The sequence below is a fragment of the Schistocerca nitens genome, chromosome 5 (genome assembly GCF_023898315.1).
Source record: "Schistocerca nitens isolate TAMUIC-IGC-003100 chromosome 5, iqSchNite1.1, whole genome shotgun sequence".
NCBI lineage: Eukaryota > Metazoa > Arthropoda > Insecta > Orthoptera > Acrididae > Schistocerca > Schistocerca nitens.
The window spans coordinates 480,997,600-481,024,436 of NC_064618.1; the positions used below are offsets into that span (position 1 = coordinate 480,997,600).

General features: G+C 41.5%; 1 protein-coding gene across 1 annotated transcript in view; it reads left to right on the top strand.

Annotated features, from left to right (window-relative positions):
* Positions 1-26,837, top strand: part of LOC126259724 (helicase SKI2W) — a 157,750-nt gene that overhangs the window by 20,044 nt on the left and 110,869 nt on the right. Inside the window, exons 5-8 of the mRNA XM_049956704.1 lie at positions 1,478-1,648; positions 14,292-14,404; positions 14,563-14,794; positions 14,979-15,229. Coding sequence (XP_049812661.1) covers positions 1,478-1,648; positions 14,292-14,404; positions 14,563-14,794; positions 14,979-15,229 — 767 coding nt within the window. The remainder of the gene's footprint in view (positions 1-1,477; positions 1,649-14,291; positions 14,405-14,562; positions 14,795-14,978; positions 15,230-26,837) is intronic.

A 26,837-nucleotide genomic window follows, 5' to 3' on the forward strand; every position in this document is an offset into this window, starting at 1 on the left:
GCGAACACGGACTTTCTCTGAATGATTCTACAGCGGTTATGGTGGAATCAAATGGCTGGTAAAAACTTCCAAAACTGACATGAGTTCACCTAGGCCTGCTACGTGTGTCCAGATAATTCAGCAATCAGACTCAGTTTTGACCGCGATATGCACTATGTTTTTGTTGACAGCAATGAACACTGCCCTTCCTACATCATATAGTCTATCTTTTCGATATACATTTCATGCCTCACTAAATATACTAAAAGTATTATTTATCTCAGTAATAACATTGAAATGCACTTTGAAATGATAACTGAAATGTAGGAACAAACATCAAGTTCCTTCGGGGTATTTTTTTTGGGCCAGGAAGCATGTTGAGATAGTGTAGTATTGAGGCGGCTGCTCACAAAAAGTAGGAAATTCAGAAATGAGTTCTGAACCTGGTACAGATTTTCACTCGTCAAATTAGTACTATTATTTTTTTATGTAGGTATTTTACTCATACAGTAAGTTGTCAGGTTGTAATTCCCCAGCTGTTTATATGAGTTTCACCATTTTCCTTGTTGGTTGCAAGAAATAGAATACGATCCATATGTTTTGATCAATACTTCGTAATGTCAGTGGATATTCCTGATATATTTATTATTCCATCTAGAATTTTCCATTTTTGTTATGTTGTATAACTTCATATATTTTCACGTCTTTTTTGTGTTAGTGTCATTAAATGCTTCGAACAGTTTTTATGTGTCTGTTCACAATCACACATTGCTGTTTAATGCTAATCATGTATTTCCCACTTAAATCAAACAATGGAAAATCCAGGATGGAATGTAACAATATTAGAGAAGGAAAGTTGCTACTCACCATGTAGCGGAGATGCTGAGTCGTGATAGGCACAACAAAAAATGGCCAAAAGCTATAATTGTGTGAATCTTTTTGTTGTGCCTATCGCGACTCAGCATATCCGCTATATGGCGAGTAGCAACTTTCCTTCTCTAATATTGTTATATCCGCTATATGGTGAGTAGCAACTTTCCTTCTCTAATATTGTTATTTCCCCACTTAAACAGTCACAAAATCAAATTGTACTTCACTAGTTTCATTAAGTAATTAATGATCATTTCACTTAACTTGATCCTCATTTTCTGTAGATTTAAGCTGTAGATATCACAAGCAATTGCTCTTATGCACAATTATTTTGCTAATTGTAGTGCCTAATAGTGTATGTGTCAGAATATTAAGGCACTCGTGATTCAACTGTTGTTTCTATAAGCCAGTTTCATCATTATTGTCAATACCATAATGACTGTTGCCACTAAAATTCTTGATAGTTGCTTGGACATATTAATTGTAGAACTAATATGAATTGCATATTATTTCAAGTATTGAGTAAAGGATTTTTTTATATACTATTGTAAATTTTGTAAGAAATATATTTATAAAAATACACTTTACTAAAAAATACCTACATGAACTTTGCCATTTTATTTTATAGAAGGATAACATCCCAGTACTGAAAATTACAGAAACAGCACCTATTAAACAGCCAACAAAAACAAAGTGGGCTGAAGCTGTGGACGTCACGGTGCCTGTTTCAGATTTCCACCAGAAAATTCCAGATATGGCACATAAATTCCCCTTTGAGCTTGACAACTTCCAAAAGCAGGTAATGTTCTTTATTTTGCTCAACATTAATTCCTTTTACATTCTGACTTTGCATCTTCTTAAGTAGCATTTGTAGAAGGTGACAATTAATAAACTCTACAAAATAAAATTATCATAACTTCTGAACGCTTTTTGTTAGGACATTCAAACTGCACAGTTGGCTGCAGGGCATGATGGGAATTAGTATGCACAGTATGGTTTGGTTTAGCAATGAAGCTCTCTTTCATTAGGATGGGTTTGTAAGTAAGTAAAATTAGCACATTTGGGGGATTGAGAATCTGCATTTCGCAATTGAGAAGTCTCTTCACCCTCAATAGATGGCAGTGTGTTGTGCAGTTTCTACTCATGGAATGATTGGTGCAATCTTGCTTGATGCCATGGTGACTACCAAAAGGTACGTGAAGGTTTTGGAAGATGATTTCATCCCCATTATCCAAAGTGATCCTGATTTCGACAAGATGTGGTTCATGCAAGACGGAACTCGACCCCATTGAAGCAGGAGAGTGATGTCCTGGAGGAGCACTTCGGGGGTTACTTTCTGGCTCTGGGATACCCAGAGGCCATTGGCATGAGCCTCGATTGGCCACCATATTCTCCGGATCTGAACACATGCAACTCCTTTTTGTGGAGCTGTATTAAAAACAAGGTGTACATCAATGTCCGCAAAACCATTGCAGAGCTGAAAATAACCATTCTAGAGGTCATTGACAGCATCAATGTTCTGACACTTCAGCGGTCATGCAGAATTTCGTTATTTGTCTGTACTACATCATCGCCAATGATGGCAGCCATATCAAACATGTCATAACCTAAATCTGAATATCTGTAGTGATGTTTACATGTTGAGTGAAGTGTGTGCACACTGTTACATTTTTTTCTTATGTTCAATAACTCTCATCTTGAATCTTAGCTGTGTACTTCAAATAGTCTTAATTAAAAAATGATCTTGGGCATTACATGCCAAGGATAAATGCATTTGCGACTTCTGTGCCAATTTCACTCTTCATTTTTCTGCCAATTTTGTGCGACTCTTTCCAGTTTATGAACTTGTTACCACTCTCTACCATCCATATTCACAAAATGGTGAACTAGATAATTAATACTATGCAGGCATCACTCTGTCAGCCTTATAAGCACAGTTCTTTGAAGGTGGAAATTGATTTGCATTGGAATTACAGCCCTTTTATCATGGAGTTCTGTTGCAGATATTAGTGAGGTCATTGAAGTATATGAAAAGGTTGGAAGGATATGTATTGACTGATGATATAAATTTTGGGCACTAAACAGTGAGCTCAGTAGTTCCTGTTCTCAGTATAGCAGTCACTACAGTTAAAATTAAAGACAAAGATTAAACATGTAAAACACAATCATTAAAATATTGCACAAAGTATTGATAAAACATTTTATTGTAGAAATATTGCCAGTTGATACTGCAGTTAGTAGGATGAATCAGCAATCCAGAAATACATTAAAATCTCTGTCCAATAAAATATTGTAGGGACTCTGGCACCACACAAAATTTCAATATTTTTCTCCACCAGATGTTAAGAAGTGATGACTGTCAGTGTTATTCCACAATCACTGCATTTCAGTGGATCCCCATGCAGCAAGAGTAAGCGTATGTCATTGGGCTATGTCTAACACAATGGTGAGTGAAGATCACTTCATGCCACCTTTGAGATTGGAAGGAAGTGAATGATCATCATAATGGTAGCTTGACTGACTGCAGCTTGTTGTTTCTCATTTCCTGGCACTACCTCTCCTACTATGTTTCTTTGTTACCCATGACTCTACGGCCTCTGTGTGGATATTACAGTTAACTCTTGTGTTTTCCTGGCAGCTTGCTGTCACTACTCAGTTAGCTATCTCATTTCCCTAGATCCCAGTGTATCCAGATTCGTCCAGCAGAATTCCACCTAATTTTTCTGCCTTTGTAGGAAATAGGATAGTGTCTTGGACCATCTGAACTATCTTATCTGCTGGGTACATTTGCTGAATGACTTGCAAAGCACTAAGAGAGTCTGAGCAGACAAGAAATTTCCTCAATCAGAAATCTAATTTGCTTTAGTATCTTATTTATCTTCCAGAGCTCTGTGTTCTACACTGAGAAGTGCCTTGATAATGGGTTTTTATGATTCAGTGAGGAAACATAGCAGGGCTACTGACATTATCCTCATGCTTATATCCATTGGCGAAAAACACCATGTGCTCACAGTATCCAATAAAAAATCGATAAAAACGGTTTTATAATAGTGGGTGGAGTGTTTTTCTTACTGTACTCCATCATGACCAAGTTAATTACTGGCCTGGCTGTCATTCAGGGCTGGCCGCTGTGGCTGAGCAGTTCTAGGCACTTCAATCCAGAACCACGCTGCTGTTACGGATGCAGGTTCGAATCCTGCCTCGGGCATGGATGTGTGTGATGTCCTTAGATTAGTTAGGTTTAAGTAGGTCTAAGTCTAGGGGACTGATGACCTCAGATGTTAAGTCCCATAGTGCTTAGAGCCATTTGAACCATTTGTCATTCAGGGAGGATATTTGTTCCATCCCTGTTTAAGCACTGGTATGTCTACTACGTCAACATATGGTACTTATAAAATCTTCCTGTCACAGATTACAAGTTATGACTGGATCCTTTGTTATGTGAAAGTACAGTACTGATCATGTAACAGGTCTCTAATTGCAGCAGGAAGCAAGCAGTATGAATATTCTTACAAACTTGATGTTAACATTGACCTGTGAAACAACTTCATGTCCAGGAAGTTTTCAGGAAAACAATACAGTATTATAAAACAAGTGTCTTATTATTTAACAATGGGCACTACAGTGGCCAGCAGCTCTGTTTGCCATATAGTCTCATTATCTAAAATATTTCTTCAAAATGCCCCATAGTTTATAGTGATTTGTCAGAGCACAAAACAGATTTGTGCTGTTTTTCTGATCATGATTCATCTCTCTGCAGCTTCACACAGTGATTAGTATCTGTTAGTAAGATGTGTTGTGTGTAGATGACTGCTGAGCTATGAAAACCCAAAATTTTGCTTTTGGCATTATTGTAGTGCATACAGTAAATCATGATAGCAACACAACTGGCACAGTCCCAGGATTTGTCTAAAAGTTTTTTAAAACAGAAATCAGGCAATATTTTTCTTCAGGATAGGATTGTAAAGCCTTAATCATTAAGCACTGTGCCACCTCCGTGTTTCTGAAAGCTGATTTTTATGTAATGTTTTGTTTCCCTTTCAGTCTTGTGGGACTATCATAATTGTTCCTTAAGACTGTTACTACTTAGTATTTGTTCTTGCCATTTGGTGCTACTTTTATGGTTTCCTCCTCCTTTGTTTGTTGTTTGTAAGCTCTATCAGTTTTAGCTGTTTGTCATGTCCAGCGCATTTGATAAGCCACACATGCTGCCCCCCTTCCCCCACACACAAGTGGTGCTAAATGATGAGAGCCTACAAGGATCTGCATTCATTTGCTGGGAACAGGCTTGGCAAACCTCAGTTCCCTGAGCCAGGGACTCAGGGGCTGGTAAGCACTGCCAGTCCTCTGTAAATGTAAGTTCTGGGCATGCATCAGCAGCTGCCATGTAGTGCACTGGTGGAACAATATGTGCCACAGGGAGTGGGAATGTTGACTTAACTGGCCAGGTTGCAAGGACAGTAAAAACCTCCATATAAAATCCCTCAGTCTCAAGATATGCTGCACAAGGATTGTTAAAACCACATTAAAAAATTCCTCAGTCTAAATAAATGCTGTTCACCAATGAGATGTATGACTGTTGAGGCAGAGCTGTCATTTGCGAGTAACCTCCAGGAAATCTGCCACATCTCATTTGTAAAAGGCTCACACAGGCAAGTAGGGCTCCGGGTGGACACTTATTTCCATAGCTACTCATGGGACCGAGAGGAAATCCTCAAACTTAAATTTATCTACTCCCACCATAATGGGTGTACCTTTAGTGGGTATCAACACCTAACCTCACAAGGGGGCTCATCTAGCCAGTCCTCCTAACTTATGAATTATTCACTGTACTTTTTTTTGTAGTAACATAATGCATATTGCTGATCAGAATGTGTTTTTAATAGTTAAAAGGAAAGACTTGTTTCTACAAATCCTCCAAAGTATGTAAATTGCTGTGGGGATCACCTCATCTGGGGTAGGGACTGCAGCTTCTACCTTGATGAAAGGGAGATATGGGACCTGAAACTACTGAAGCATATCCTGTACAGAGAGGCTAAAAGGGTCTACAATGCCATGCAACCTCCCACATTCACTACTTCTTTCACTTCAGCTGTTAAAAAGCCTATTCCAAAATCTGATGTATATACACAAATGAAGGCTGCTAGTGTCAGAACCTCTGCTTGTCAGTGCACTTATAAAGGTGCTATTATATCAGAGCCCATAGCCCCCTCTGCCCCCACCCCCAGAACATCAGAAATAGCCAACATTGCAAAACTTGCAGCATCCCCAAAGGCAGAATCTGCTAAACACAACAGCGCTGCCACTACTACGGCTGCACTTGTTCCTACAAAGCCTTTTCCAGCAAAAACCAAATGGGAAGCTTCAGTAGCAGACAAAACCAGGTAGTAAACCATCAGAGCATATCAACATCATTCTGTCTGATGGTTCTAATTATTCTGTTTTATAGCCAAAGGAAGATGAAGTCTGCCTGCGGCAACCATCTCACTCTCAATCTTGGACTGAGCCTCCATCCCAACCATTACAGGCTCCACACCCAGTCAGGGAGACAGGTGAAAGTAATCACCCACTCCGGCTCTGATAAGCAGTTCTTCCCCATGCCACAGTGGGACATCAATAGGTTCAGGGCACATGTGGAAGGAACTGAAACTCCTAGCACAGGAAAGCCCCCTATGCTTTTGTTTACAAGGAACACATTTTAGAGCTACTGACACCCTTCTGCTACGGAGCTGTACCCACCTTCGCAAGGATGACCTGACTGGGGAAAGGTTCACTACCTACTGCTCTGCTCCCCAGCCCTTGCAGATTTGACTCAAAGGAATGTTGCTCATGACTTACATCCCAGTGGCCGCTTTTCATTCAGGAGTCATCTACTATATGGAGCTCTCCCTGAAAGATCATTGCCAAGATGGATGATCAGCAGAGCTAACTGGATTCTTTTCAAGCAGCTGGTTGTGTTCAGACACCCAAGAATGTGTGAATCAGATCAAATGAGTGATCTATCCCGAAGTCATCATGTCATATTAGTAGGCATCCTGTAGCCTGGTGGACTGATGTGTGCCACTCAGCAACCTGGGTCAGGAATGCAAGACTATGTGACCATTTAAGTGTCACCCATCAGCACAAAATCTCACAGCTTTTCGATTTGTGAGAGCCAAGACGGATGTACACTCAAGGAGAGCAAGAAAAGGTTGTGGCGAGCATTCCTGGGATCTCTCAACAGCTCCACTTGCTCTTAGGAGGTGTGGGAAGACATCCGGATTATGTAGGTGGTTGCCTGCAGCTGTGATGGTGAAATAATAGGTGTCTCCAAACAGTGCTTGGAGATGTCGCTCAGACAATGAAAGAGCATTTTATGATGACTACTGCCACTGCCAGCCAGAATCCAGCATTGTGTCGTTACCATGCCGCCATAAAAATGGATGAGTTGGACCTCAGGTGCAGCAGTTCTGAGTCCCACAACTGCCCATTCTCTGTGTGGCAGATAGATTTGGCATTGTCTGCGGCTTGTGAAACTGCGCCCAGTAATGACCAAAAACAATACTGCAAGCTGTGTAACTTGAAAATGGCATCAAAGGAACTCGTCTTACAATGGGTTTATTCAATATGGCAGACAGGCCAATTTCCCAACTCATGGAGGGAGTCCATTTTGATACCTATCGTCGAACCAGAAAAAGACAGAACTTGCCTCAGTAGTTACCAGAGCACCGCGTTAATGAGGCGTGTAGGAAAGACCCTGGAGCAAAACGTCAACCATCTTCTGGTTTAGATACTAGAGCCCAGGCAGCACCTTAGCCTTCTGTGTGGATTCAGGTAGTATCAATCCACTGTCAGCAGCCTGATCCTGTTAGAGGCAGCTATCCAGCAGACTTTCCTAAGTAAACAGCATTATACTGGTATATTCTTTTACATCAGTAAAGCATGCATCACTATTTTGAAACACAGTATTCAAGGGCAGCTCCAGTGACAGGGCTTCCGTGCCCACCTCCGCTTTGTCATTCAGTCCTTCTTATCTAAGTGCTTTCTTTGGTACAGAGTGGTGACATGCTGTCAGATATCTTTGAACAGGAAACGCTGTTCACCTGGGAAGTGTTTTAAGTGTTACCCTCTTTGCCATAGCCATAAATAGCATAACTTTTACAGTAAAGGGTCCTGGCCAGTACTCTGTATTTGTGGACAAGTTTTCCATTTTCTGTTCCTCTCCAACACAACAATAGTGACTAATCAGTTGCAATGTACACTGAAGAGGTTGGAGGAGTGGGCTGCAAAGATGGGTTTTACATTTTCTGCAAAGGGATAAAGTTCTACCTTTCAAAGACTCGTGAGGTTTCTGGGTCTCATTTTTATTCCAAACTGTCACAGTTACCACACCTAAAGGATAAGAAGGCAAGGATCCAGAAAGCATTGAATATCTTAGAGTGTCTTAGCGGCAATAGCAACTCCACTTTCATAGGGCTTTTGTGAGATTACGGTTAGACTAAGGGTGCACAGTATACGGGTCAGAGAGACGTTCTTACATGGAGGTCGCTGACACTACGCTCCATGAGGGGATCAGGTTGGTCATGGGCGTTTACAGAATCAGTTTCATACCCAGTATCTGTGCTGAGGATGGGGAACTGCCACTCACCATCTGGCTATTTGGGATCTATGTGAAGTTTGAGTTGCAGTCACTTTACGTTGGGCAAGTACAGGCCCAAATCCAGGGTATTAACTGATTGCCATACTGGTTACTGCAGAGGCCCAGTGTAATTTTTGCTAGAGGGTGGGGCAGGAGAGGTTGCCCTCGTGCACATGTTTTGTAATGTGATATTTCTAGCAGATGTAATAGTTCAGGATACCCAGAACATCCTTTTCCATTTACAAAGGCTGGGAAAGAGGTGTGTCTGCTGGATGCCAGGGCACATGAGTATGGGGGAACAAAATGGCGGATGTTGTAGCCAAGGTGGCATGTCATTCCATGTGCCATGCTATCGCCCTGTTGTTGAAGTACAGAGTCTGCATCAGTGAAAAGAAAAGTGGCAGGGAACGACGGACAAGAAACTGCATCTGGCAAAGTCCTCAGCTCAACCACGGCTATCTCCTTCCATCCATGCTGACAGAGTGAAGTCCTCCTCAGCCAGCTTCGCATAGGGCACAACCCTCTTTATTCCTGTGAAGCTATTTTAGTTTTCCTCCTGTCTTGTGTTTTAATTAACATTTTAGAACATCTGACCATTTAAATGTGATCTAACACGATGTGATCTAGTGTGATTGTGCTGTTGATCATGGGTGAGGTGAGGGGAGACTGAGTGTAATTTTGTCTCATATTGCTTTTTATTTCTGTTATCGCATTTTCTACATTTTAACCATACTCATTTCTCTTAATTTTTGCATGAGCACTGATAACCTTGTTGTTGAGTACCTGTAACTTACAAACACAACAATTGAGTGATTGATGCTGCTGCTGCTGCTGCTGCTGTTGTCGCTGTCAGTGTGACTGATATGCAATAGCAGTCACACAGCTGAAACCCACACTTCAGTGGACGCCAACTTCATGACTCACTGATTCAATGTACATCCTGTCCTCGTGGCCAGTATTTATATGCACCAGGGTGGGCTTGTTGTCGGATACTCAACACAGGTGTAACATTTGCCACTTTTCACAACATCATCGAAGTGTCCCAGGTTGCAGTAACTTTGTTGGTCATTGACCAGACAGTCAAGCTGCAGCTCCTAGGCAGCTGTTGTGGCGTACTGCTGTGCCAACTGATCACAGCAAGTAATAAGATTTCAGCAATGAGCCCCTGTCTTGGCTCACACCATTACGATGTATGTACTCTCACAGGTGACCCTACCTCTGATAGGTTAAAATATTCCTAGGTCAGGAATCTGATACCTTGATCTATCAGGCACAAGTGACAGGCATAGCAAGGTGTTGGAAATGAATGTGACATAAGTGTGGAACAGGAAATTGCATAGATTGGGCGGGCACTGGAGTTCCACTTTGGTAAATGGTGGGTGGAGATTTCTCCTTTCAGGGTATAATGAAGGGTAGAGGATATGGTTAAGTTGTTCCAGACTGAAGTGGTATTGGGTAATAAGAGAAGTGCTGGTTGGCAGATGTTTAGTGAATGTGGTTGATGTATGAGGAACATATGTGTATATAGTGTGGGAGATCTGTTTGTGGATTTGGTTTGTGTGGTAGTGCCTGTCTGTTAATTCTTCAGCAAGGTTTCCAGTGTACTGGGTAAAGGACTGATTATCCATATAGATGCTCCATCCTTAACACATGGCAGTTGCAGGACATGTCCGGGCTGTTGGGTGGATGCTCAACGTGCTCCCACTTGAACTTGGCTGTTAGATTTTATGTGACCATAGAGTCGTGTGGATTTGGGTTATTGTAGAGCAGAATCACTTCCTCCATGAGCAGCCCAGGGCATTTGCTCTTGATGGACTTGCATAAGCTGTGGAGTGTTTTACATTACATGTCGCTGGTAATGGTTTTTCCACACTCAGGGAATTTGATGAGTAGTGGGCCTCAAATGTCGAAAAAGAGTGAGCACCATATTGCCTGCTGATGGCAAAGCTTTGAATTTTTTTAAAAGGAAATGACAATGCATTCTTTTATGCAACACTACATTTGCATCGTTAGATGTCTCACAGCACTATCCCAAAGTGGCATATGCAAATTTCAATCAGTTTGTTTGTTACAATGTTTTGTACCTTAAAAGATGGTTTAGTAGGTGTTAGGTGCTTCACTGCGTGTCTTTCATTTTGAAAATGTATTGTATTATCAAACTAAATAAAATTGATTTATTGCTGGGTGAAACTTGGAGAAGTTAAAAGACTGGTTTTTATAGATCCGTCAGATGTAGAAGCCAACTTACAGGAAGGTCATATGTTAATTTAAAAGGGATCACATGAAAGAAATTGAAATAAAAGGTGCTAAAGCTGTGGAGGAATGAGGATCAAGTATCATGTCCCAGGTTATACAGATCTACCAAGTGTTTAGGAGCTAAGGTGATTAAAAGGATTTATCTAGATGCTTTGGTGTATAGAGGTATCATGTGGGTACCCATGGCCATTCCACAGATTTGTTTGTATATCTTTTCTTTGAAGGAGAGGTAGCTGTTGGTTAGGATATAAGCAGCCATGTATAAAAAGGATGGTGGGTCTGGAGCAGGCACAACATTGAGAGAGAGTTTGGCCATTTGAAGGTTGTAGGCATAGGAATATAAGTGTTGAGGGAGTTGGCATCACCCTGCACATGTAATACTGGTGTAGAGATGGTGGAACCTGCCACAGTGGAGCATCCAGGGTGATTAGGATTGTAGTCTATGGAGCATGTGAACAATGGATATGGGGGGGATTGGTGAGAAAGATGAAGGAGTTGGATTTGGGTGAGAGTCTCTCGGGTGGTCCTTCTGTTTTTGCATTGGGGTCGAAAACAGCATTATGATGACAAGGGTTGTTGGTGGAAATGCCGGACAGCTCGCACAGATCTTTTGCAAAGTAATTACTGATTCACTATTATTACTGTATACTTCTTTCTTTAATCTTATTGATGTACATCCTACCACAGAACATAACATGGCTTTCTCATTTTTCTTGTCAAGTACTCTTTAATTCACTGATAATACAGAAGTCAAGAACTGATTTACCTCCATTGTTTCTGCTGCAGAATTGTAGCATATAGTTTTCCCTCAGAACAAGTTTCACCACCTACACTTCCTGCTTTTTCCTGTCACAATCTGTTCTCCAGCCTGTACAATGATCACCATAACAATGACTTGTGGGTTATTTTTTTCAGATGGTGTTCAGAGATAGTACCACAGGAGTTTGTAATACAAATGACTGTTCCATTATGCTTTTCTGTCATTCCTTTGGCTATACAGCAAGCAGGCATTTTAAAGCTGTGTAAAAATGTATCTAGAGAAACTGCGTAACAAAAACCTCACACTTATGTACTCAGTTAGCAAGCTGTAATGAAACTAATTTGGTGTTCTCTGCTGTTTTTTATTCCTCTCATAGTGATAGTTTCTGGTATGTTGACAGTGTTTCACCTTGTTGGTGTGCAAAAGGATACATATTTGTAATACTGTATTAAACTTCCGTATTTTTTAATATTTTTATGTAAGTTTTGTAATGGTACAGTACTGATCTGGCAATAGGAAAGAGCCACATCAAAAACACAAAATTGCAGTATTAATTTTGAGTCTCTTGGTTTATAGAAATCAGGGGTGGAGCGACATGGGTCAACAACAGATTTCTATCCCAGACTACATCAAAACTGACTTTTTGTATTTCTTCATCATGCCATATACAGCATATGAAAATCTAGCAAAGATATATAAATGTAAACCTCTGAGAATTTTGATCACAAGATGGAAAGCATACTACCCGCCAAGCAATGTGGTAATTACTATATAAGGCTGTTGAGTTGAATCAGGGAACATTAGATATAAGTAATAATGGTTATAGGTAAAAGAAAATTAGGTTCCATTTGCATTGGTGTGGTTGTGGTTTGTGTTGGATGTTCCAGGTGGGTGATTGGGGGGGGGGGGGGGGGGTCATTAGACAGCTGCTTGTGACGTCAGACCAGGCAGGTGCTAAGAGTCTGCAGAGCAGTGCAATGTGCCATGGAGCTCAATCTGTGGCAAAGTTTCATGATCATGGGATTTGGTAACTAAGGACATTTATGTTACAAAACAGAACTGAATTTGATTGAGAACCATAAGGAGAGTCTATTCATGTTATTATGTGGTTGTATGAACTTATTGTCAATCAGAAGTTAAACCAGTTTGTAGTTGTTTGTGGACCTACCAGCACCTGTTAATATTAGGCATTTCAGAGGAAAACTCCGGTGGAAGATGAGGTCTCTCCAAAATGAGCAAGAAGACCACTTACAGAAGTAGAGAACACTCACATAAATAAGAATTAACACTTCACACTGAAAGTGAATTTATTAAGCACAGTCAAAAATAAAGACAGCTGAACTGCCTGCCTCAGCAGAGTGTCCTCTTATTTATGCATATACAGAATGTTGTAGTGAATTCCAATATTCCAGAACCTTCAAGAAATTCCAAATATTAAATGATAAATAACTGCAACCATCCCCCTATCCACAAGCAGGTGGTAATGTTGTTATAAGAAAGGTGGATGGAACAAAACACTTTATCCTTGAAACAATACCAACAACAACAAAAGGATCAATTTATGACAGTAGTTTGTTCATCTTTTTAAACAACTGATTAACTGAACTTGCATAACACTTTTATTTCCATATATTTTTATGAACATGTTGCTTACATGACATTTCGAACAGTGGAAACTCCAAGTTGGAACATCAACAATATTAGGACATACATGATCAAACTTAAAATTTTAGTTCACACATTGAATTGTACTCCAGATTATTAATATGTTTACTGCGACTGCTAGGAAAAATAGTTTTTGATTGGGAAATAATACATTAGCATATTAATATAAGGCTAATACAGAAACTAAGGTTACATTAATTTTTTGAAGTACAAAAAATGAAATTATTTTAAGAAAATTTGCATGCATTGTAATATAGGTCTTGAATTATTTTTCCACATAGTCAGCATTTACCTCAATACGTTTTGTCATCTGTGGGACCAGTTTTTTTAATTCCTGTGTTACAGACGTCTCCTGCCATCTTTTTCAGCCAGTTCTTCACTTCGATTTTCTCCTCATCGTTGCCAGAAAAGTGTTATCCCCAAAGGTGTTCCATCAATTTAATGAACAGATGATAGTCACTGGGGTGTGAGATCAGGGCAGTGAGGGAGGTGGCTTAAAACATCCAAACCAAATGAAGTCAACGACCCTTGCATTGCATGAGGGGTGTGCAGACACAGTCACAACAGATGGTGTTCTGCTTCTGTCTTCATCATGGATTTCTGTCCTTCCAAAATTGAAATTCCTTACCCATTTTGTCATATACTGCCTTGACGTGATTCACAATGAATCACAGTGGTATACATGCCTCAGCATTTAGCTAGAGAATTACAGCGTGCAGTTTGCACTTGACGGAAGCTGGAATGAGAACGCTCATCTCTAACAGTCATCACAACACTAATCAACGAGCTACTAATTGCTGGGGATGCTTGTTCCTTCCACTGGCGTCTCGCTACGTGGCAGTGGTACCAACTTCCCACACAGACATTCCATGCTAAGGCTACATGCCTTGTAACCTTAGTTTCCGGATAACCCTCATAGTCAACTTGACAGATTGGGGGTCCATCATTGTTGATCAAGCTAGTAAATTATTCTCATTTGCTGCAAATTTATCATGTATCTTGATGTTTAGTAATCAGCTGTAGTATGTAGTTCAATAGGCAAATCTAGGTCTGTTACATTACAGAATTGCTCTTTACTTAACAACATTCTAAACATGAATTATTGTATGTTATTTTCTGAAGTAACCATGTACCATGTTACAGGCCATTCTCCGAGTTGAGAGACATGAAAATGTTTTCGTTGCTGCCCACACATCAGCAGGAAAAACTGTTGTTGCTGAGTATGCTATAGCATTATCACGCCGGCATATGACACGGTTAGCACAGTATTTCTCAAAATAAATAAATAAATAACATGGAAACACCTCCTAGTGCAATTTGTTTAGTGTATTCTGTGAAACCTTACACTTTTAGTTACCTTAAATGACAGTTTAATTAGGAGAAAAATCACATAAAATTATGCCTTACTTTCCAGAACAGTTTATACATCACCCATTAAAGCTTTATCAAATCAAAAGTACCGTGATTTCAAAGAAACCTTCCAGGATGTTGGTCTTATCACTGGTGACTTTCAGATCAACCAGAAAGCTAACTGTTTAATTATGACAACAGAAATTCTGCGTTCAATGCTTTACCATGGAAGTGAGGCTATTAGAGACCTTGAGTTTGTTATTTTTGATGAAGTCCACTATATAAACGATGCAGAGGTAAGTTTTCTGTAAATTTTTTGAAGTGTTCATATTTGTAAGCTATTTCCTGAATTGTTAAAGTATAGATAGATACTTAACAAGTGAGCTTTTATAAACCAATAATTACAGTAAGAGAACAATTTATTTGTAAGTATGATATACAAAAAAAACATGTTTCATGTCTTGTCACTTTATTTTACAGCGTGGTTATGTGTGGGAGGAGGTTTTGATATTACTACCACAGCATGTTACAGTTGTCATGCTGAGTGCAACAGTTCCTAATACCCTTCAGTTTGCTGACTGGGTTGGAAATATTAAGCAGAAGAAGATCTACGTAATCTCCACTCTTAAAAGACCAGTACCCTTAACACATTACTTGCACATACCTTTCACTAAATTGAAAACTCCATGGTTCTTAATTCTGGATGCAGATCGTAAATTTAATGAAGGAGGGTGAGTTCCACAACTGCTTTTAAGAAAAGCTTCTCAGTTACTCAGTGGCATCACATTGTTTCAGAATTAAAATATATGATTGTTTATATGCAGAGTGGTATCATTTCTTTACAGTTTTACACATGTTGTGTATATTTGATTTTAAAATAAGTGAACAGAGAAAAGGTAGGGGCATAGAAACTTGCAGATATAGGACTGGGCTGTGGCAGTGATTAGTGCTGTAATTCAGAACATCTCAAGAGTTAGAGCAGTAGATGTCATAGCATGGAGAAATCTTGGGATTGGTTCAAGCTTTCATTCCCCACACGATCTAGTGATGTGCATTGGTATAAGACATAAGATGGCTCCCACTGCTGTAATTTATTCTCAGAATCACAATTAGTGTTCATTCTAGTTCTCAGGTGTTTTATTCTGTTTACTTGACATTTAATTTGTAGTCGATTTCCTTCCTTGTTTGACCAAAATGTTCACATTTTGTTTTCAGGCTAAGTTAAAGCTCATAACTTTTTCACATGTTATTTTGGTATATTAACGGAGATTGATATCAACATTATCAACCCACTTGGTAAATATTTATAGTCTATACTAATCAATGAGATATCATAGTCTGTTCACAGTCAGGTAATATTTTAAAGGCCAAAATATCTGTCTTTGACTTGAAAGTTACCATAAATGTTTTTACTAATTGTCTGTTTAATGAGTTATAAGAAACATTTTCTATGATGTCGTAGCAGATATTTGCAGTTTAATTTTTACAATGTACAGATGGAGTTATCCCAAACAAATACTGCTCATCACCAGTTTCTTGCGATTATGGAAATCTCAGTTTGTTCTGGTGAAACTCACCAGGCTGCAGCCAGCTTCACGTTTCACTCTTTTTCATCCAGAAATTTTAGCTCATTGATATGATAGGGCAATTTCTTACATAATATCTTATCTATATGCAGTATATATCAGTATTATCCATTGGAGTGAGTGATGATTGTTGAGGATTTCGTTTTTTTTTTTTTAATTCTTAAATACATGTTAACTTCATTTATATTATAGTTAATGGGGAGTGATATTGTGGCCCATCAATTTCCACTACCCACAGTAGGCACAGTGAATCACTGGATGCACAACAGGTTGGGAGAGGGGGGACAGGGGACACCCAAGTGCACTCCAGCCACCTGAGAGGAAGTCCTGGGCCCATTCTCTTGTGGCTGAGGGCTGCACGAGCCTCTGAGCGGATTAGCGGTGCTTGCAAAGGATGGGACCTGCAAGCTGCAAGTTCAATGCCCACCCTAGATCCCACTGCAATGGTGGATATGAATAAGGAGTTTCTCTGAAGGCTCGTGGCCACCTGCACAGTGCTGCATACCTAGAAAAGATACCATCTTGCTGTGCTGTGGGAGATGCAGGACAGCTCTGTAGCCAAGACTTTGTATCGTGCCACCAGCGCCACAATCATAAACATTGCTAAAACAAATTTACAGAAAGTTTTGGTGAGATGGCTTTTGGTTGCTCAGTACTTGCAACTTTTAGGAGCAGAATTTACCATAGGTCAGCAGACACAGCCTGCCAGAATGTGATGCTGAACATTCTGGACTAAAGTTGTTAGAAGATTTCTGATTGGGAGAATATGGGATGCAGCCTCGGATTATCTTAAACTGCAGTTTTTGGTGGCCTCACACCCCCACACTGCAAGTTCTGGCATTCCAGCTTCAGACTTCAGAGATTTGGCATTCCTTAAAGAGACAGCATTTGAGGTTCAGCATTCTAGATTAGACATTCAGCATTCTTGAGAGCAGATAGGCTGTGTCATGCCAGAGTCCATTACTGGCCATGCCTCGCCTCACTGTCTCTCATACAGTTGGGAAAAGTTTCACAGTGAAGTGGCATACAAAAATCGTTTTGGATTATAATTGCATATTCTCGTATTGATCTTTCTCCTTTACGGTGACCTCTTGGCCGTGAGTTTGCTCTTTGGGGTTCTCATTCCTTAACTCACTAACATTCCAGTGCAATCATCGTCATCAATTTAATTTTTCAGATTAAAAGTCAGCCAGCAAGAGTGGACACATTGTTAGCAATTCAGTTTACTCTGTTAGAGCAGTTCTGTTCCTGTATTTCCCAGGCACCCATGATTATTACTCATTGATATTCATATCTGCACTAATTTTCTCCTAATGAGTTACTTGATTCATTGTCCGTCTTGAGCATTATTATTTGAATTCTCAGTCAGTAAATGTATGTTATTTACAACCCTTGTTTCATTACAGTAATTGATAGGCTCCATCTCTACTTAGTTATTTATTAATGTTTATCAGGGCTTACAACTATGGTTCACATATGAGAGCTACCCTTGCTTCAGTTTCCTCATGCACAGTTAATTTCCTCTCATCTGGACTTTAGTGGCGGCTTGCACCTTGAGAGGAAATGCTCAGTGCATGCCAGTGGCAAATTTTATTGAGTGTATCCCAACAATATGCCAACAGCCTTGCCGCAATGGTAACACTGGTTCCCACCAGACCACTGAAGTTAAGAGCGGCCAGGCTGGCTAGCACTCGGAAGGGTGATTATTCAGTTGCACCAAGTGCTATTAGCAAGTGGAGTACACTCAGCCCTTGTGAGGCCAGTCAAGGAGCTACTTGGTTGAGAAGTAGGAGCTTCAGTAATAAAAACTGACAGTGGCTGGGAGAGTAGTTTGCTGACCGTATGGCCCTCCATATCGGCACCCAGTGACACCTATCGACTGAGAGTGACACAGAAGTGGTCGGTACCTTTGGGCCTAGAGAAATGTTCAGACAGAGAAGAGTGTATGTCCTGATCCAAGGGTGTGTTGCATTGGTTACAACGGACTTTTGTGTGTCTGTTTGATAGAATGATCTCTGAATTGTCTAGTATGGTAGTCAGTTTAACATGTCCTCTACCTCATGCCATATTGGTTTGTATTTATTCACCAAGACTACTTTCTTCAAATTGCCCTTCACATGTAATGCTCCATACATGGAAATGTGGACAACTTGCTGTTATGTTCCATTTTGGGCCCATCGAGCTACTGGTCATATACTGACTTTTACTGTTTATTTAGCCATTAGAAGCTAGCTCATTTATCACATACATTGCTTAGGTAGATCATTGACTTCAAACTAAACATCTTGAATACTCAACAACAAAAAAAGGTAAGCAAAATGTGACAAAAAATATCTTTAGTTACAAGAATAAACCCCAGTTTTCAAGCTGCTGTCATTTTTAACAATGACAACAATAGATTTTGCAGTTTTTGTGAAAGCAATGAGCCCAAATACCTACAGGATGAGCTGTTTGAGACTTTCACAATGTAATAACTGCTTCACTGGTTCACGGGCATCACACTAGAGAATGTTGTGAAAATGGCACAATATTTTAATGAGAGAGATGCTCGTCACCTCCAGGTGCTTACTGAGGTGTGCTGCTGTGGCCCACAAATATATGTGCAGTCTCATTATGCATTTCAACCTGCATGCACTAAACTTCAAGAACACTCAGAAGAAACAGATAACTCCACAAGGGTGCTTTTTGTACCTCGTGTTGGTGGTGTGTCAAAGATCACAGACTGTTCAAGAAACATGAAATAAAATGTGTCTTCCGCTCTCCTGTGACAGTGTGGGGAATCATACAGTGGCCAGACATGTTGCACTGTTAAAGATAAATGTATTGAACACAGACATCACACCAAACTGTGTCAGCTACAAAAGTCTGCTGTTGCTGAACGTTATCTTGCCACGAAACATAGCATGAACTACGGAGAGACAATGATCATCTTGTCCGCCTCCACCTATTGGGACTCCATCATTAAAGAAGCAGTTAAATATGCATAAGTAATGACCTGATTAATAGAAACACAGGATTTCAATTTAGCAAGACATGGGAACCTGTGTTGGCAGTATTGAGGCATCTTCAGCCACAGACCAACGAATCAGAGTCAAAACAGACAAGGAATCGGCTTCTGGGCACACTGCCCACATGCATGCTGGGCTGTGACGTGCAGCCACACTTTTTCTGCATCACACATGTGAAGACTATGGCTCATTTCTCTGGCAGGGGGCACTGGAAGATGTCGTCCTCTATGATTCGTCTACAATAATGTTATAGCGCCACCCCTTGCTGCCTGAACTTTTCTAGAGAGCCAGCATGTATATTGTCAAGTCACTGCAGCGTGTCAATAAGCACCTGCAGGTGACAAGCAGCTGTCTTGTTGTAATATTGTGCAGCTTACACAAACATTATCCAACATGAAGCCCGTAAACCACTGAAGCATCTACAGGAAGCGTTACCAAAATACAGACAAATTTAAATGTATTGCCACATCATTCTTTCACCATAGGTCATTGTTGGTGCTCAGTACTATCAATTGTTTCTAGTGACCAAGACATTGAAATGCAGTGCCAAATATTCCAGTTTACCAGAAAGGAAGCGTAACTCTGAAGACTGCATCGCGAGGGCCCATGAAGTTGTCAAAAGAGATCAAGCATTATTTTCAGAAAATCCAAGTCAAGCATCACAATAAATGATTGGGATTATCAGCATAAGCAAACCAACAATGCCGAGAATTGTTAAGAAGGTTCTTCAATACAAATCAGACACATTAAAAGTAAGACACATGTCCTCCAAGACTGCTTGTTCAAAGCATGTCAGTCACTGTAATTTGCTTCTGTGTTCATTTAAAAATGATGCCATAGAGCATATAAAATTCTTTTCCAAGAGATAAGATTGCTGGGTCACACAGGATTCAAAGGTATCCCCCTTTGTTAACTAGAGCAAACTTTCCTATCAGTCTTTGTATACTAAGAGTTACGTGCAGTGGTATCATCTGATACCCCGTATAGAAAACTGTTATGAAATAAGTTTATCTCAACATTATTTCCAGTAGCATTGTAAAGCCGTGAATACTGTGGTGTCTGGAACTCTACATCAAGATGGTGCTGTTGTGGTTGGCAGGAGAGCCAACACCATGTTACTAGAGGAGGCCGAAATGCACGCGTTTTAGCTCACGCAGGCTGGCATGAGGTCTGGAACAGGACAAGGAAATTAGAATTTAGAAAAAACGGACATAATGGTGGAATACTTAACTTTAATCCATTAATGATGAACGTCGGTCTTGACGGTACTATCGTCTAGGCAAATGAGAACGTAAGTAGGCAGTGAACCATCGCTAGCAAAGTCGGCTGTACAACTGAGCGAGTGCTAGGAAGTCTCTCTAGACTTGCCGTGTGGTGGCGCTCGGTCTGCAATCACTGATAGTGGCGACACGCGGGTCCGACGTATACTAACGGACCGCGGTCGATTTAAAGGCTACCACCTAGCAAGTGTGGTGTCTGGCGGTGACACCACAGGTGCAGTAACCAACCTGAACCATTAGGTACAAAAACTGGATGTCAGACAATTTTGGTATTGTTTAGTCTAAGGAGTTTTGGGCTCCAAGCAGACTTGGTTTAAATTCCCTGGATTTACTCTAAATAGAGCATAGTTGACAAGGTCTCCAACTAATCTCAACATCCCAATGTGATCTCATGATGGATTGCCACTTGAGGTGTCATTCAGATATGTGGATTCAAGATATATTACATTGTGCATGCACACGCTGAAGGCTGAGATCCAAGGCTATTATTCGAACTAAAATAGTGTATATTGAATTATTGTGCTCTATAGGTGATTGATAAGAAAGCAGGACACATGAGCTGCTCAAGTAGAAACACTTGAGTCGAGTAGAGGATACACATTTTAAGTTTTAATTTATTCCAAAAGACATAAAACGAGCTTCATTGGTATTAGCATAAATACTGACTGACTAACTTCCAATGTGATGAATATATTAAAGTTAAATCAGCATTAAATGAAGGAGCAAGGCAACAACCTTACAAGAGGCCGCAATCTTAAAAAATTCATCCCCACCTTTTTTTTCTTAAAAGGGGGAAAAGGAAAAGAATCAAGAAATCACAGGCTCATTTTGCATGACCAATTGTGACAGCACAAGCCACTTAGCCAACTCGATCACACAACTGCACACTGTGCACTAGGCAGGACACTTAGACTATGAGCAGCTAGATCTAAAACGTAAGAAAACACTATTAACACACAGAAGTTGCTTCAGCAACTAAACCTTGCTACATCAGCCAGTAGGCAATTTACAAGCTTGGGCATTGTCATGAACAAGGGCACTACTGGTTAAATTATCTACACGACTATAGCTACTACTCATATTCAAAATTATTTTTCAAAAGGAACGGTGAAGCACAAACCTTAAACGTACCACCAAATACAAATTTTGCACCTTAACTTTCGAGTATGGTATTCTCATAACACCACCCTTTATACATGGCTTAAACAGCCACTAGAAATATTAACACACCAAACAGTTTTGAACTCAGCTTCAACAGCATTTGTTTAACGTATTAACTGGGACAGTCCCATGGTAACAACTAAGGGGAAAAAAATTAAAGCTCTCAACAGAGATAATTACATGCCTTTAGCACAACAAGAAAGCACAGTCAGTTTCCTTTCTATATTCTTAATGCTATGTGCAGAATGGCCAGGACACAGTCAGAACCAAAGAATGAGCTTGGACAAGGCATGAAGTCTGCAAAACTATTAACGCTGGACACAATGGCTTTAATGCCTTAACAACACAGAGTATGAGCTTGCTAAATAGCCAGATGTGGAGCAGTAAATGTGGCTCACTGTTTAATATTAATTCGAGCAGCTCAGCAAGGCAGCCTCTTCCACCACGGTGGCGTTCCTCTGGCTCCCAGGACACGCTGGTATCTGTGGAAATGAGGCGGCCGATATAGCGGCCAAGGCTGCAGTCTCTCTTCTTCGGCCAGCTATTCGATCGATTCCCTTCGCCGATCTACGGAGCATTTTATGTCGTCGTGTTGTTCTTTTATGGCACGCACATTGGTCGACACTTCCCCATAATAAATTGCGGGACGTGAAAGCTCTTCCCTGTGCTTGGACCTCTTCCTCCCAAACGCGTAGTCGGGAGGATGTAATTTTAACTAGACTCCGGATAGGGCACTGTCTTTTTAGCCATCGACATCTTTTAAGCGGCGATCCTCCCCCACTCTGTCCCCACTGCTCTCAGCTATGGACGGTAAGACACCTTTTAATTGAGTGCCCCTATTTTACTCCATTACGCGCCCGTCTACAGCTGTCGCCTGATATATCATCCATTTTAGCAGATGACACGCGCTCGGCCAATCGCATTCTCAATTTTATTAGTGCCAGTGAGATGACGTCAGTCATTTGAAGCTCTTTTTGAGGACAACCAACCCCTTTCTGTAGTGGATTTTTAAGCTTTCCTTCTGCTTTTAGTTTCTCCAACTTTTTGAGTTTCGTTCCCATTGCTGCTGCTTTCCATTTTCGCTTTTTACCGTTTCCTAAGTCACAGTCCAGGCGCTAATGACCATAGCAGTTTTGCGCCCCAAAACCAAAACAAAAAAACAAAAAAAACTTCCCCAGATCAGCCACAGTGAACACAGACAATCATCGAGAGCCCTCGGCAGCGATCATGTCCTCTTCACACCCCAGCCAAACACCAACCAGTTATCAGGAAGACACCACACCATGTTGTCCCAGAGAGCTGTGCTGCTAAACTAACCACCATGCCACACAGTGCCCACTTCTCAGTACCGACTGCCTCCATCGCGAGCTGCTGCCCTCTTTCTTTGTAGAAAGAGCACGGCAGCAATCAACCAACTGCAGTAGCTGCAAGCAACCTTCTACACTCTTGCAGATAAACCAGAGTGAACCGAACCGCTCAGCGAGCCCATTCGAGGCCGGGTGGAATGGTGCCGTGTGTACCTGCTGGATACCATTTAATGTAAAAAATGTCTTAAATTCTGCAGAGGAAAATTGGGGCCCATTGTCTGATACCATCGAGTTGGGGGGGCCCTTCGATGGCAAAAATGCGCGCTAAAGCTTGAATTGTTGCTGCTGACATTGTGGACGTTATCTGTGATACGTAAGGAAAACCCGTCGTGGAGTCGACAACGATTAACCAGTAGTGGCCGAGGAAGGGCCCTGCATAGTCGATGTGAATCCTAGGCCATGGTTTTTCTGCCGTGGGCCACGCAAAATATTTCTTAGGAGGTGCTGTTTGGTGTAGCTGGCACGTCATACAGGGCTATGGTGTCCTCAATTGCGCGAGCGATCCTTCCCGCGCCAGTAGAGCTGTTTGCGGGCCAGCTGTTTAGTCAGTACCATGCCCCAATGTCCTTTATGTAATAGATCCAGTGCTTTCTTGTGCAGGGCCGCTGCAATAATTGCCCTGGTAACGTGGTTTTCACCTGGCAGAAGTATGACGCCGTGCCGTGTCAACAATTCGTGTTGCCTGTCCCAGTATGCCTTAAGGTCTGCGTCCTGTATCTGTTTCCTGTTGCCTGGCCAACCAGTCTTAATGAATCGGAGAAGTTTAAATAGGACTTTGTCTTCAGCCGTATGTTTGGCAATGATTTTTGCATCCAGGGGAAGCTGTGCCAGTAGGTCCTCTGTGTCCTCTTCTAGTTGACAGCTGATGACTGGGTCCATGTCAAAGGCTGGATCGTCTTTTGCCGGGAGCCAAGACATGAAGTCAGCATTCACGTGTCATTCTGATGAACGGTATTGTATGTCATAGTTATACTCTGCCAGGAATAGTGCCCACCGCTGAATTTGACGTGCCGTCCAGATGTGTATGTCGGCCGATGTTTTGAACAGTGGTACCAGAGGCTTGTGGTCCGTCTGTAACACAAAATGTCGGCCGTACAGATATTCGTGGAACTTTTTCACTCTGAATATTATTGCCAAAGCTTCTTTCTCTATTTGGCTGTAATTGCGTTGAGCTGTTGTTAGATACTTTGAGATGAACGCTATTGGTCTTTCCGCACCATTGATCACATTAGAAAGGACTGCTCTAAGGTGGTGCAGTGGTTCCACTATTGGAGCAGCGTGAGGGATATACCACATGAAATAATTGATTTTCCCCAATACTGATTTGAGCTGTGTGGTATCCGTGGGTGGCGCCAGTTTTTGAACGTCCTCTATGTATGCCGGACTGGGTTGTATGCCTGAAGCACTAAATATGTGGCCTAAGTATTCCACTTGTGGCACCCCAAAAAGCACTTCTCTATGTTACATTTCAGATTTGCCTCTTGAAATACTGTAAACACTTCTGAAAGGGTCCTTATGAGCTCCATTGTGTTCCGGCCTGTGACAATGATGTCATCCAAATAATTTGCTGTGCCCGGGATGTGGTGGATTAGTTGTTTGATGAACCGCTCAAAAATCGCCAGAGCACGAGATTCCGAACAGGAGGCGATTGTATTGAAACAACCCAAAAGGTGTGTTGATTACTAATTTTTCTTGTGTCTCTTTGTCAATCGGCAGCTGTAGGTATGCGTCTTTTAAGTCTATTTTCGCAAAGAGTTTTCCTCCAGTGAGTCGAGTGGCAATTTCTTCTATCGTTGGAATAGGGTAGGATTCTGTGACTGTTTGTGCATTGATGGTGCGTTTGAAGTCACTGCAGATTCTGATCGCCCCATTCTGTTTCTCTATTATGACGATTGGCGATGCCCGACGACTGCTTGCTATGGGCGATATGATTCCATCCACCTGTAATCTCTGCAGATTTTAGTTTTTCATGGAGTGCATGTGGGACTGGGCAGCTTTTGCAGAATTTCAAAACTGCCTGAGGTATTAGTTCAATGCTTGCTTGAAAATTCCGTACTCCAGCCGTTGGAAGTTGAAAAACAGAAGGAAACTTTTCCTGGAATTGCACTGCATTAATTTCCGGCTCCACGTTATGAATTTGCATTCCGAGGGCGTAAAAGATGTCCAGTCCCAGAATGTTCGTGGCCGTTGAGCTTGGAACCACCAGAATGCGGCCTGTGACTGTCTGATGTCCGTAGCTGATCGGTGTTGTGAAAGCTCCCTTGACCCGAATGGTATCATTAGTGAAGCTCTTGAGCTTAGATGTAAAGGGGCTGAGAACAGGGGAGCCTAGTTTTTCATATGTCGGTTTATTGATTATTGTTACTGCTGACCCTGTGTCGATTTGCAGCTTGATGTCCTGATCATGAACTTTGACCTGTACGAACATCTTGTGAGACGATGGTGGCATCAGTGCTTTGACCATCGAGACCTCCTGTGGTTCCGAACCTGTGTCGGAAGCAGTATCCTGCGTGAGGTCCACATCCATTTTTCGGTTGAACGACAGACTTCTGCCTTGTGACCCTTACATCCGCATGCTGTGCGTTGAACTCTGCGAAACCTGCAGTCTTGTCTGTTGTGCTTGATGAAACAATACTTGCAGGATGGCAGAGGCTGTCTGCGTTGTTCTAACTGTGGCCTGCACCTAACATTAGTCATTGTGACCCTGTTACTCCGTTGCGGGGGAACTGATGTACTGGAAAAAACTAATGCCAGTTCCTGTGTGGCTCCAACCGAGCACTGTGATTGCTCAAAGGCTCGAATGATTGGTAGGCAAGTTTCTAAGCTTGGGTCTCTTAAGTTTAAGTAGATCATGTCTTAACGACTCATCTGGTGCGTGAACCAGAATCATGTCCCTCATGAGAGAGGCTGAATATGACTTTTGACACCTTACATTGGTGCATGCAAACTTACAGTCCCGTGATAATCCTTGCAACCGGGCTATCCGTTCTTGGTAAGTTTCGTGCTGCCCCTTATGACAGTTGAAAAACATGTGACGAGCTGCCGCTACATGTATTTGTGCGTCAAAGTACTCTGCTAAACTGTTCTTTATCTGCTCGTACCTCAAATTTGGTGGATGCTCATCTGGGTGGAGTTGCGTTATAAGTTGATAGATAGCAGGGCCTGCATGAGCCAATAGAAAAGCGCGTTGCTGCGTCTCACCTGATACTCCAGATGTTGCGAAGTGTTGCTCCAACCGGGCCATACAGCAGCTCCATGGTTCTACCTGACGGTCAAAAACTGGAAAAGGAGGCAGCATTGGGCCAGCCGATGAGGGAGGTGTCATTCGTTCGTTGTCGCGTAGCAACCTCTGCATCTCTTGCACCAGCCTCTCATTGGTGGCTTGTAGATTCTGTATCATGGTCAGCACTGCCTGGCTCATGTCGACTGGCTCCGGATTCGCCATACTGAAAATTGCACCAAGCTTTTATCCTTGTCGCCAACTGTTATATTCTCTGATCAACACCCACATGATAATGAAATTTGATTTATTAGGTGTAGCCAGGACACCACTTAATTTTACACCGGATAACCTTCTTTGGAAAATAAAAGGTCTTTTCTCCTGCCCAAAAATTTAGTATCAAAACACAAATATACAACCTGAATAAAATTGACTTTTATAACTGAACTGATTTTATGTTCGTTGGTAGTGCTCTCTCGATGCTCTCCCACGGATGCCTAGGAGTTAGGCGGGCGCCGCTTCCGGGTCGAAGACTGGCATATTGAAGACGGCACCTGGTCAATCCAGCTGCGACGATGTTTCCTCCTAGTGGCGGGTCGAAAGACACCAGTTTGCTTTCCTGACGGCTATTTAACCCGGCGGCTCTAGTCTTCCTCTGCGGATTCTGTCGTGAGGATTGGCGGCTGTTGGCGATACCCTATTGGCGGATGGTGATGT